Below are 14,244 nucleotides of genomic sequence, written 5' to 3' on the forward strand. Positions count from 1 at the left end.
GCATCCCATGGACAGAGGAGCCTGGTGGGCTACAATCCATGGGGTCGCAAGAGTTGGACACGACTTAGTGACTAAACTGCCACCACCGTGGTGATTATAGTAAAATGGAGAAAGAAAGAGCTTTGTTGGAATGCCGCTTTAAATGAAGAATCATCATTACTTTTTAAGAAAACTGCTTTATTGAGACCTAAGTTACATGCCATAAAATTAAACATGTTTGTAGTTTTTAGTAGATGCAGAGTTGTGTAACCCATCACCACTGTCTAATTCCAGAACATTTTTCATTCTTTTTTTGTGACAGCTCTGGGTGTTTTCTCTGTACTCTTGCCATGCTGTGCATGGTGAAATCAGTCTATTAAGAGGGAAAAGCCTATTAAAAGAACTTAGTGAAACTTCCCTGGTGGTTCAGAACTGATGGGGAACTAAGATCTCACAAGCCACAAGGCATGGCCAAATAAAAATTAGACTTCTGTTAACCTGTGTTAAGTTTTAAGAAAGGTGTGATATTTATTTGGTGACTTTGAGCATCATACTTCTGTAAGCAGTTTTGTTTCATTTGCGGTTTCTCCTAAATCAGGCTGTGCTGTGTGCTTAGTCACTCAGTCGTGTTCGACTCTTTGCGACCCCATGGACTGTAACCCGCCGAGCTCCTCTGTCCATGGGGATTCTCCAGGCAAGAATACTGGAGTGAGTTGTCATGCCCTCCTCCAGGGGATCTCCCCAACCCAGGATTGAACCCAGGTCTCCCGCTTTGCAGGCAGATTCTTTACCATCTGAGCCACCATGAGAGCCCAAGAATACTGGAGTAGGTATCCTATCCCTTCTCCAGGGGATCTTCCCGACCCTGGAATCTAACTAGGGTCTCCTTCATTGCAGGTGGATTCTTTACCAGCTGAGCTACCAGGGAAGTCCAAAATCAGGCTAATAGTTCCTTCTTTATTCATGAAACCCAGTATCATCTCGGGTCATCAACAAATATTTTCATTGATGAAAAGTTGTTATTGTTATAAAGAATTCATGGGAAAGGAAGGGTCCTGTCTCTAGTAATTGCTGAAAACTTTCTTTTCAAAAATGGTAAATTTCCTTTAAAAAAAATTGGACATCTGTTTATATTTTGGTTTAATTTTTCTCAAAAATATTTTTATTATGAAGCATTTCAAATAGTATAGAGAATATTATTACAAAGACCTGAATATTTTCAACTCATATACATCTAATCTTAAAATAATTTGTGTATATTTTTGTTTTAAGAAACAAAATTTCTCCTTCACCCCAGTTGAGACTGCCTGGGGTGTACCCCTCTCTGCATTTCCAGGGATTGCTATGAATCAGATTACTTTCATCATTCATGTTTTGATATTTTCATTACATATTTGTGTGTCCATATACCTGTAAGCGGAGAAGGCAATGGCACCCCACTCCAGTACTCTTGCCTGGAAAATCCCATGGACGGAGGAGCCTGGTAGGCTGCAGTCCATGGGGTCGCTACGAGTTGGACGTGACTGAGCGATTTCACTTTCACTTTCCACTTTCATGCATTGGAGAAGGAAGTGGCAACCCACTCCAGTGTTCTTGCCTGGAGAATCCCAGGGACAGAGGATCCTGGTGGGCTGCTGTTTATGGGGTCGCACAGTCGGACACAACTGAAGCGACTTAGCAGCAGCAGCAGCATACCTATAAGAGTTTCATTTTATAGGGTTATAAATTTTACATGGACTGTAGCCTGCCAGGCTCCTCAGTTCATGGAATTCTCCAAGCAATGATGCTGGAGTGGGTAGCCATTTCCTTCTCCAGGGGATCTTCCTGACCCAGGTATTGAACCCAGATCTCCAAATTGCAGGCAGATTCTTTACCATCTGAACCACCAGGGAAGCCTATATTGAAGATAGCATACTGTATATTACAGAGGAGGAAATGGCAACCCACTCCAGTATCTTTGCCTGGAGAATCTCATGGACAGAGGAGCCTGTTAGGCTACAGTCCTTGGGGTCACAAAGAGTCGGACACGATTGAAGTGACAGCACCACTGTATAATTATATTCTGCAGATTGTTTTTTCTTTGAGTAATGATTTTTAGATTTCACATTCATACATATGGCATCAGTTCATCTCTGCTTTATAATATTTCATAAGTGAGAAAAATCAATAAAATACTTTTTTTTTGCTGTAAAAGATATTCATATTTGATTATAGAAAATACAGAAAGATATGAAGAGGTAAATCTTTCCTATAAAATTACCATGTAGAAATAATTACTTGTTAACATTTGATATGTTTATTTTTGTGTATCTTCAGTTGTCAAAATACACCGGTAATGCAGACTGAATCCAACAGCGTTTCAAAAGAATTATACACCATGGCTAAGTGGGGTTTATCCCCAGAATTCCAGGGTGGTGCAACATAAAACCAATATAATATACCCAATTAATAGAATGAAAAAAAGAAAAGCACTTGATCACCTCAGTTTCCACAGAAAAAGCACACAATTCAATACCCTTTTGTGAAAGCAAACGTAACAAACTGGGAATGAAAGTGAGCTTAGTTAAGGGCTTTTATGAAAAATCCACAACCAACATCATACTCAGTGATGAAAGACTGAAAGCTTTTCTTCTTGGATTGGGAACAAGGTAGTATATCTGCTTTCACTACTGATATTGAACCCTGTGTTGGAAGTTTTAGCTGAGCTCTTAGGCTAGAAAAGGAAATAAAAAGGATCCAGACTGGAAGGGAAGAAGTAAAATTATCTGTTTGAAGATGACATGATCCTTCATATAGAAAATCCTAAAGAATCCACAGAATAACTGTTAACACCGGTAAGTAAATACAGCACAGTTGTACGCTACAGAATCAGTACACAAAAGTCAGTTGTGTTTCCATTATTGTATACTTAGTCGCTCAGTCGTGTCTGACTCTTTGCAACCCCATGCCCTGTAGCCTGCCAGGCTTCTCTGTCCATGGGAATTCTCCAGGCAAGAATACTGGAGTGGGTCGCCATGCCCTCCTCCAGGGTATCTTCCCAACTCAGATATTGAACCCAGGTTTCCTGCATTGCAGGTGGATTCTTTACTGACTGAGCCACCAGGGAAGCATTTCCATATACTAGCAATGGACAATTTGCAAAGGAAATTAAGAAAATTCTGTTTAGTATCAAAACCAAAATACTTAGGAATAAATTTAAGGAGTATGAAACTTTATACAATAAAAAAAAATGAAACACTATTGAAAGAAATTAAAGAAGATCTGAATAAATGAAAAGGCATTAGCATTTTATTAACCGTTGAAAGACTTAATATTGTTAATGATTTGCTGCCAGTACAATCCCCACCAAAGTCCCAGTGGCTTTTTGGGTAGAAGCTGATCTTAAAATTTATATAGAATTGCAGAGGACCCTAAGTTGTCAAAACACTTTTGCAAAGAAGAAATAGGACCTGTACCTCCAGTTTCAGAACTTAACTGCAAAGCTGCAGTAATCAGAACTGGTTTTAACTTCCCTGGCGGTCCAGTGGTTAAGATTTTGTGCTTCCAATGTAGAGGGTGTGGGTTTGATTCCTGGACTAAGGGAACTAAGATCCTACATCCCTTGTGGGAAAAAAAAAATCCAAAACAAAAAACTGTGGCTTAAGGATAGATGCACATACCAGCTGATTATAAGTGAAAGTTCAGAAATAAAACCAACTCACTCCATACTGCTGGATCACTTTGAAGAAACACTGTATGTGGGTATGTATTACTTTTGTTTCACTGCTGCCATACCTATAGTATTTTACCCTTGCTTTTGCAATGTTCCATGATTTCATTGTTTTTTTCATGAGCAGTAAATCATGTGGAATTCTCCAGGCCAGAATACTGGAGTGGGTAGCCTTTCCCTTCTCCAGGGGAATCTTCCCAACCCAGGGATTGAACCCAGGTCTCCCATATTGCAGGCAGATTCTTTACTAGCTGAGCCAAAGGGAAATCCAAGAATACTGGAGTTAGGTAGCCTATTCCTTCTCCAGCGGATCTTCCCAGCCCAGGAATTGAACTGGGGTCTCCTCCATTGCAGGCAGATTTCTTTACCAACTGAGCTATCAGGGAAGCCCAAATCATATGGTTTAGAAATCAAAATTTATCTCTCCCCCATCCTTTCCACCAGCCGTCTGTCTCTTTTTCTGAAAAGCAGCCTGTATTAGCAGTTTCTTGTGTATTTTTCCAAGTAAATATTGAATATATTTCCCCCTTTTTGTGAAGGTGGTGGTGTATACTAAGCTTTGTTCTATATTTATGTTGTTTTTATTGAAAAATATTCTCTGCACATTTGGAAAAAGTATTCTTTCTTTGTTTTAGTTTGCATTTCTTTCCCCAGTGCAGAGTTTCTCAGATACTTGCATTTATATATCTTGTAATTTTTTGTTCTTTGCCATTTTTGTTGCAGGGGTGGTGCGGATAATAGTCTTTTTCTTGAGCTAGTCCTAAACCTAACCTGTTAAATTTTCTTTTTTTTTTTTTCAGTTCCTTTTTTATTGGAATATAATTGCTTTGCAGTGCTGTGTTAGTTTCTGCCATACAGTGAAGTGAATTAGCTGTATGTGTACATGTATCCGCTCTTGAACCTCCCTCCCACCCCTCATCCACTCATGTACTAGTTCATTTTTATAAATTTAAAATTGCATTGGTTTTAAAAATTGCACTGTATTTTTTAATACAGAAGCCTATTTTATATAGCTCATTATACCAGTTTCAGTCTTTTGTGATTAGTTTTCCAATTGTTTATGAATACTTTTTAATAATTATTTTTTATTTTTCATTAAATGACTGCCTAGATTTTCTTAGAGACGACATGGGTTAGAAAAGCTTTTTAGTAAGTAGGCAGAAGGACTTGGTACTAGTTACTAATGTGATATGCTTTAAGGGCTACACAGATTACTTGATTGAGCAATCAAAAATTATTCAATAAATGCTGCTGAAAACTGTTGGTTTTTTAAAAAGGAATAAAGTTAGATATGCAGTACACCTTCACATGAAAATTAGTTCTAGAATCACTAAAGAAGTAACTCTTGATTTTGTTTTTATAATGGAAAAGTTTATCTTAAGGTGTTAAGATTTGAATGCTGTAATTACCAGGGCTTAATGTAAAGATTGGATTCCCTGGTGACTGAGACAGTAAAGAATCCGCTCACAATGTGGAGACCTGGAGTTTGATCCTTGGGTGGAGAACATCCACTGGTGAAAGAAATGGCAACCCATTCAAGTAATCTTGCCTGGAGAATTCCATGGACAGAGGAGCCTGGCGTACTGCAGCCCATGGGGTCGCAAAGAGTTGCACATGACTGAGCGATTAAGTACAGCACAACACAAAAATGCAAAATTTAGGAATTCTTGACACTTGCTAGCCTTTCTTTTTATAATATATGTTGGAATAGGACAGTACTTAGAGCTGGCAAAAGATTCATTAAGCAAAAGATTCATTAATATTTTGAAATTAACACTTTGGATGGTTACCTGTTCAGGAATTGTTTAGACCTTCCTAGGCTAGAGTTTTGCATATCGATTCACCCTGTTACTCCTATCCAGGAGGTAAATAATTCTAATAACCTAAAATAGCTTCTTGCTATATATCTTGTTTCCTGATGTTACCTGAAGAGGGTATTTTATCTTTAAAAGCAAGTTAATTGAGTGTACGCATTTACTGCCTACACCCTCCCCACCACATATACTCTTAAACATACATGTTCACATATATATGAATGCATGCATGTGTAAAATATAATTACGTAAAAGGTTTTCTTTGAACAAAATTAATGCTTGAATAAGATCTTCTAGTTGCTCTTTGATTGGACATTTCCCTGTATGTCCTTATCGAGTTTGAAAAGCATTCAGTTCAGTTGTTCAGCCATGTCCGACTCTTTTTGACCCCACGGACTGCAGCACGCCAGGCCTCCCTATCCATCACCAACTCCCAGAGTTTACCCAAACTCATATCCTTTGAGTTGGTGATGCCATTCAACCATCTCATCCTCCATCATCCCCTTCTCCTTCTGCCTTCAATCTTTCCCAATGTAAAGGTCTTTTCCAATAAGTTAGTTTTTCTCATCAGGTGGCCAGAGTATTGGAGTTTCAACATCAGTCTTTCCAATGAACACTCAAGACTGATCTCCTTTAGGATGGACTGGTTGGATATCTCTGCAGTCCAAGGGATTCTCAAGAGTCTTCTCCAACACCACAGTTCAAAAGCATCAATTCTTCGGCACTCAGCTTTCTTTATAGTCCAACTCTCACATCCATACATGACCACTGGAAAAACCATAGCCTTGACTAGACACACCTTTGTTGCCAAAGTAATGTTTCTGCTTTTTAATATGCTGTCTAGGTTGGTCATAACTTTCCTTCCAAGGAGCAAGTGTCTTTTAATTTCATGGCTGCAATCACCATCTGCAGTGATTTTGGAGCCCCCCAAAATAAAGTTTGACACTGTTTCCCCATCTGTTTGCCATGAAGTGATGGGACCGGATGCCATGATCTTAGTTTTCTTTATGTTGAGCTTTAAGCCAACTTTTTCACTCTCCTCTTTCACTTTCATCAAGAGGCTCTTTAGTTCTTCACTTTCTGCCATAAGGGTGGTGTCATCTGCATATCTCAGATTATTGATATTTCTCCCGGCAATTTTGATTCCAGCTTGTGCTTCTGCCAGCCCAGCATTTCTCAGAATGTACTCTGCATATAAGTTAAATAAGCAGGGTGACAATATACAGCCTTGACATACTCCTTTTCCTGTTGGAACCAGTCCGTTTTTCCATATCCAGTTCTAACTGTTGCTTCCTGACCTGCATATAGGTTTCTCAAGAGGCAGGTCAGGTGGTCTGGTATCCCATCTCTTTGGGAATTTTCCAACAGTCAGAGGCTTTGGCATAGTCAATAAAGCTCTATATATTACACTTGTAATTTAAGTAACTGCTACCAGATTGGTGTATTTTATTTATTTTACATGAAAGAAAGTCACTTCATGTATACATTTTTAATTAGACGATACATGTGTATACATGCAAAATTCACAAAGCACATACAGTGAAAAACAAGTCTATGAGTGACCTAGGCTTTTTTTTCCTCAGGATTAACTGTTATTTTCATTGTCTTATATTCCCTTTCTAGGGTATTTAATACAATTGCAGCTACTTTGGTGTTTGTTCTTTAAAACACACACACACACAGCTGCTATTTAGTGCAACTGCAGCTACTTTTGTATCTGTTCTTTAAAACATAGGCGCGCACGCCTGCTATGCATACAGTTCTGCACTGTTTTTACCTAAGCATCTATTTGGGAGATAATGACAGATATTTATTTAACTTTTAAGATGTGTCACTGTTCTAACTACTTGTTGCTTAATGTGTTAAGTGCTTACAACAGCCCACGAAGTAGATTCCTTTTCACATTATATGCATGAGGAAAATGAGGCACAGAGTTGAGTAAAGGAGCCACAGTTCACTCTCAGGCAGTTTAGCCTCTTCATGCACTTCACTCCAGCTATGCCTATTAGGCTGACTGTATGAAATTGTGGTTTTCTGGATCAGAAATGATTGAATATTAGCAGTTTTATATGATGGTGGTGGTGTAGTTGCTAAGTCATGTCCGACTCTTGGAACCCCATAAACTGTAGCCTGGCAGGCTCCTCTGTCCATGGGATTTCCCAGGCAAGAATACTAGAGTGAGTTGCCATTTCCTCCTCCAGGGGATCTTCCTAACTTGCTTTCACCCAAGTCTCCTCTGTTGAATGCAATCTCCTGCACTGTAGGTGGATTCTTTACTGAGTGAGCCACCTGGGAAGCCAATTTGTATGGTTAACCCTAATAAGTAAGAGTTGCCTCATATTTTTAAAAAATTGTGTAGAATTCCCTGTGTAGATAGCCATGATTTTTAGATCAGCTCCTTTTGATTGATACTTTGCCAGTTGCCATTTTTGCTTTCACAAACAGTACTACAGTTAAAAATCTTTCTGTTTGTTATTTTTCACATGTGTAAGAAGAGAAATTGTGTAAAAAGCTGTGGACATTGAAATATACCTTGACAAATGTATCTGTTAAGTATATATATTGCCTTCCAGAGATTATACCAACTTTCACTTTCAGCTGCAGTGTGTTAGGATATGTGAAAGAAAGCATATGAGAGTTTCCCTGAACTCTGTAGATGGGTGCGTTTGGGTTTCATACATGTAATCCTTTGGTTATGAGGTATTCAACAGTGTCAGATTCTGGCATGTACTGTATATTTAACACTGACTTCTATTTTTCCAGTATTAGAATACATGAATCTAGATTTGGGGATTTCACAGTCTTGCTTAATTGTGATCCCAGAAGAATTATTCAGTAACACTGCTGTTTACTGTGTGCCCCGAGATAAATTAATGCATTTGTTTCAACTAGCTTTTCTTAAAAATAATTTTTATTAAAATACAGTTTGAAATAAGTATTGATTAAGTTTGGTATCTACCTCTAGTTTTCCATTATTAATTACATCTTGGTCTTCAGTTTTGAAGTTACTTGATTGTATTATTATATGCCTATAAAAGTCAAAGGAATAAAATAAGTTTCTAAAGTTTACCTGAACAAATTCTATTGAATACTGTTCTGATAAAGACAAGTAGTGACAGGTAATGAGGAGAAAATCACCCATATATTAAAATAAGAAATTTAGTAAAGAAAGTAGAAGTTTTTCAAACCAAAATTACATGTTGATTTCTTTAAAATAGGAATATCATATTTCATTTGATTTTTGAATCCAAACACAGTGGAAACAGTTTGGACTTAAAAGAAGTAGTTGAATTGCAGAATTTTATTTCCCTGAAATTTAGTTAGCTGCTACCGAATTTGTGTACTTTAGCCTCATGTGTTGTCTCTGTCCAGAGGTCCCTTGCTGCAGCCATGCTGAAGCTGTGTTTTCCACACTGTGCCATACCACTGCATTTTTGCACAGATGTCTTTTAGGTTCTGTGCTGTGCTTAGTTGCTCAGTCGTGTCTAACTCTTTGCATATAGTCCATGGAATTCTCCAGGCCAGAATACTGGAGTGGGTAGCCTTTCCCTTCAGGGCATCTTCCCGACCCAGGGATCAAACTCAGGCTTCCTGCGTTGCAGGCGGATTCTTTATCACCTGAGCCACAAGGGAAGCTCAAGAATACTGGAGTGGGTAGCCTATCCCTTCTCTAGTGGATCGTCCCATCCCAGGAATCAAACTGGGGTCTCCTGCATTGCAGGTGGATTCTTTACCAGCTGAGCTATCAAAGAAGCCCAAGTGTATAGAAAGTATTCAGGTAAAGATGTATTCCAACAGTTTTTGAGTTTAAAACTGTCTCATTAAATTGTTTCACATGCCTAGGATTTTAATATTTCATAGATCATTTTCCAGTATTTTTATAATTGCTTCCTGCTTTACCTTTTCCTAAGCCCTGTGTGTTCCATTTATCCAGAAATAGTGACTAAACTTACTTTTGAATCCCAGACCTCCTGTCTTCCTGTGTCCCCTCTTCATGTTTGAAGGATGCTTACCCACTATTGTTCTTGTCATATTTGACCCTTTTCCACATTGACTGTGGGTGCAAATGAAGGCTAATGACCAAGTGATTGGGGTTTTGTTTATTCTTCTCAAGCATTCTCTTCCCCTACCCACTTCTTACTTTGCCTTTCCCCATTCATCCCTGATACCTGTTATTCTATTAAACACTAGTTGGAGTTGCTAATTCATATAGATGAGCAGAATGAGGCAAAATGATCAATATTTTTTTCTTTATCCTGTTACTGTTGATTCAGACCTTTTGTGACTCCTGCTCATTTTCACCTTTCAGTAGTTAAAGGACCCTTTCAAACCAGATCTCTCTTACTGTGTATTCTCTGTTTGTTATGATGATGCGTACATATCTTGCCTCCTCGTGGGTACGTACAGAACCTAAAATGGTTTAAGCGTTGGTTGTTCATGTTTGTTAATCTGAAATGTTAGTTTAAAATCTCCAGCTACAACCAGATTTTGGAATATCTTCGTGTGCCGTGTGCCATGTGGTGATCATTTCCCAGTGCTGGTAGTCATTAGATGCCGGGTTATAGACGCTGGGAGATGGTGAGGAGCGACATGCAGTTTTATCTGTTTCATCCGTTTCTTTTCTTTCTTTTCTTTTTTTGGCAGAGAAACTTTTCCATGTCCGTAAATAGTGCTGCTGTCCTGCGATTGACAGGACGAGGAGGAGGAGGAACGGTGGTGGGTGCTCCAAGAGGTCGAAGTTCTTCACGAGGGCGAGGTGAGCTTTCATGTGAAAAAGTAATAACCAAACGGTGGAGACAGAAGAGAGGGAAATAAATAAATCACTGTAAAAATATTTTGATACTTGATTTTCCAAAACTGCCCTTTGACACTAACTGCATAATAAATGTCCTGAACATTCGTTTTCGGAACCATTTCTCAGTGTATCTACTCCACAACCCCTGGTTTGGAGTAGAAGAGGGTGATTTGAGCCTAGGGACTTGAGTGAATGATTTTAGATGGTCCTAATTCTCTTTGGCAAATATTCGTGATCCATACTCCTCACCCCCAGGGGACCTTATGCTGTGAGAGCCAAAGCTCCCTGAATTGCCTTGGCTGCTCAGTGGCACCCAGGTCCCTGCAGGCCTCTGTGACTCGGGTCTCCATATAAGGCCATGTGCCTGGAGTGTCCCCAGCCAGAGAGAGGCTTTTGTAAAAGCCGTCTCCTCAGTATGAGACCTTTTTAGGGTGCAGAAGAAAGAAAAAATTATGCAACAATCCTTTATATAATCTGTAGTTTTATATTTTGTAGATTTGTCTTTTCTTAGAAGAATAATTGATATTACTTGTTCTTTGATATCTTCTCCCTACTTGGAGTTTGTTGATCTTCTGCTACTTAAGGGCATTCTTAATATTTGTAATATAAATATTTATTTGAGCTTTTACTTCTAAGTTGGCTAAATCATAGCAGAAGTCTCAACATACCTTGCAGTTTTAAAAGGTGCTTTTGGAAGAACTGGATGTCTGCAAGCCATTGCCTCCACACGTTGCACCATCCAGGGTGGCGTGATCATGAATGTGGCGTATCTAAATTCTTTTTTCTTAAAGTTAAGCTTTATGAATAGAGTGATTTATACCCACTCTTTATAGAGACTGTATTAAATTGTGCATTCCTGTGAAGGGGTTTCATTCAGAATGTGGGAAGGCAACTGTTCTGAATAATGAAGAGGTTAACTGAAACTCTACTTGTAGATCAAGTGCTGTTGCTAGGATGTCCATGTGTTTTCCTTCTGAATTTGTCAGAATGGTGGTTTTTAACCTGGGGAGTTGTTAGAATCATCTATAAAACTCAACAGGAAATAATATCTGCAGCAGAATATACTGGGTGGTGAGATTTAAGCTGTGTGTTTCAGAAGGTCCACAGGCCATTTAGATTCTCAAATGCAGTTAGGTTCCGTTGGTGCAGAAATCGCCTGAGATCTGTGCTTCTTGGTGGTGTGCTGATGGTGTTTTGAGGGTGACTGTGGCGTGCTCCTTGGACGTTGTCTGGGTTTTTCTGCAATGGGCTCGCACTGAGAAGAGGTTGCCCTTGGGGAGCTTTTCCTCTAGTGCTTTTCAGGGCATGACGGTGAGAGGTCTTATTAATTAAGAAGTGTGGCCCACAGCAGCTGTTTTTTGTTCCTCAAGTGACCACCAATCTCTAAATAGGTGTTAAAAAAAATTCCAGGTCTAGAAACTGATGAAGCGTTGATTAATTTCTTCCTGCCTTCTGGTTTGAAGTGTATATTGTTATCACATAGGATAGAACTCTTACATTCAGAATTTAAATGGGACTTGTATGAAAGATAAATACTGTAATAAAAGCAGTGACTTAATTAACATTGATATGAATGGATGACATGAAGCTAGTTAAATGAATGAAGTGACTTAGTGAGAAATACTTCTGACACCATTGTCCCAACTCTGATTCTTATTGGTTTCATGAGACCTTTAATCTGTGGTTTTGTTTTCTTCAGTTACTGCTTAATTTTAACCTGTTGGTTAAATAAATAGTGATTAGTGTAGCTTTTTTTTTTGGCATGAGCAGACCTGACATCATATGATTGCCCTGGCAACTTGAGAGAAGTTTGTTGTGAAAATCAACTGACTTTCATACTTCAGAATATCATGAAGCAGTAACATTTAAATGAACAGGGAAACAACATGAATTTGTCTTCTTTTTATTTTATCTGGTGAAGATGTTTAAAAATAAAGCGTATCTATACAATTGTCAGCCACTGTCTTCCTCATTATTAAAGGAGGTATATTGTAATCCCCCCAAAGAAGAGGGTGAGATCTCAGAGATTAGGACAGTCATTTAAATTTAACTTTATGAAAGATTCTCCATGTTATATTTACTTGCTTCTCCTCATATGGGCACTACTTTTATAGATGATTATGGGCCTTGCACTTTGAAGAGTGTTCCTTACGTTTTACAAGCTGGAAAACTCTAGAATCACATTGTTTTTTTGTGCCCACTTATAAAGCTTTGGGCTCATAAGGAGGACCCGTGCCAATGCTAGTCATAACTGGCAGGGAATATTTTGTGGTTTGCTTATTTTTCTGGCAAATTTTGAACACTGTTTTTCATATTCACATGTTTCCAGAATAAAATACTTTTTCAGGGTGCTATGTGCTTAATGGTTTTCTTTAGAAAATTGTTCTCTAAAAGGACAGGGAACTTTTTTCTTTCTCCCTAAAAATATCTTTGTAAATATCACCACAGTGTTATTTAACAGTTTGTATTAGACTGTTTTAAGATAGATCTTAAATAATACATCTATATTTCCTAAGGATAGAGGTACAAAACTGTACATTAAATTGAAGTTAAATTGATACAACTGGAAGGTAACTTTAGGATTATTATAGTTCAACTCTAGTCCTTACTTCCATTTTACAGATGAAGATATTGATACTTAGACTAAAGAAGATATCATTGTTCTATGATTACATACATAAAACTATGCATTATTCTTGTATTCCATCATAAGATCATATAGAAGTATAATTGTATTCTGAGTCAATATTTGATAAGTGATGCTAGAAAGTAAAAATACTGTATGGATATTTCAAACAGTTATTTAACTCAGTTGTATTTAGCTTTGGAATGCATTCATTCTTTTATTCAAGATTCATCATTTTTCCTCGGGTGTTTTTTTACTGTTGGAGAAGTGAGTTGGGGATAATGGCTAAGATTTTTTCTAGGTATAAATACATACCTAGGCACAATTTTTACCCCCTTCCCCCCAGTTTTCAACTTGTGTGTTGGATACAAATGGCGTACGTTAGTTGGGAAATCCTCACAGTACACAGAAAATATAAAGCTGAAAGTGCATATTGCCTTCTGCCCCCAGATGCAGCATTTGGGTTTATATCCTTCTTGATCCTAACTATGCAGTCGTATCATTTATATACATTGTAATTTTTTTTTTTTTTTTATGTATTGCTCTTTGGCGTGCTTTAGTCATTCAGAATAGTCATACAGTCATTAAGTCATACAGAATAATGTAGATTCCTTTTAATAGTATCTTATCTTTTGTGGCTTCCTGGTATTCTACTGAACTGGTTTATCAAAATTTGCTTAGCCAGTCCTTTACTGATTTATGTTTCCGTTTTTCAAAAATTTGCAACAAAAATCTCCATATATATATATATATTTGCATATTTGTGCAAGTCTTTCTATTAGGATAAATTCTAATTAGAATGTTGAGTCAAATTTGATAAATATAATCAGATTGCCTTCAGTAAAGGCCAGTGTACATTTGAGCCACTGGAGCCTCTGTAAATTCCTACATGCACACTTTCTTACCGGCTCTATGGTTTGAATTTAGTGCTGCCTGATAGTTTTCTCCAGGATTTGCACAAATGGGAAAGAGTGCCTTTGGTTGGTGTGGAATATTCTTGAAGAAGTTAGTTCACAAAATTGATAGTTTAGTTGGCCGTATTAAATTATCCTTGCTCTGGAGTTAAAGAAAGTAACATTTATGCCTGGTTTTTGTACTTTGCTCTCTTCTCAAACTCCTCACATTTTCCATTTTTATTGAAAATAATCCAATAGAAGGTTTGATTTGTCATAATGGTTTACTGATCTTAGAATTTCACTATTTTCTGTTAAGGAGCTTGATGTTGATACAGTTTTCTTGTTCAGGACTGGAACTGGTACTCTTACACAGTTTTTTTTTTTTTTAATATCCTCCTCTGGTCTGGCTACTTCACCGCTGTCAT

General features: G+C 37.9%; 1 protein-coding gene across 8 annotated transcripts in view; it reads left to right on the forward strand.

Annotated features, from left to right (window-relative positions):
• The window catches only part of GIGYF2 (GRB10 interacting GYF protein 2), a 129,360-nt gene that overhangs the window by 39,555 nt on the left and 75,561 nt on the right, over window positions 1-14,244 (forward strand). For all 8 annotated transcript variants that reach the window (XM_024986645.2, XM_059882815.1, XM_024986654.2 and 5 more), the window contains 1 exon segment: window positions 10,147-10,258. In XM_024986645.2, the coding sequence (XP_024842413.1) occupies window positions 10,147-10,258 (112 nt within the window).

This window comes from Bos taurus, chromosome 3, assembly GCF_002263795.3.
Source record: "Bos taurus isolate L1 Dominette 01449 registration number 42190680 breed Hereford chromosome 3, ARS-UCD2.0, whole genome shotgun sequence".
NCBI lineage: Eukaryota > Metazoa > Chordata > Mammalia > Artiodactyla > Bovidae > Bos > Bos taurus.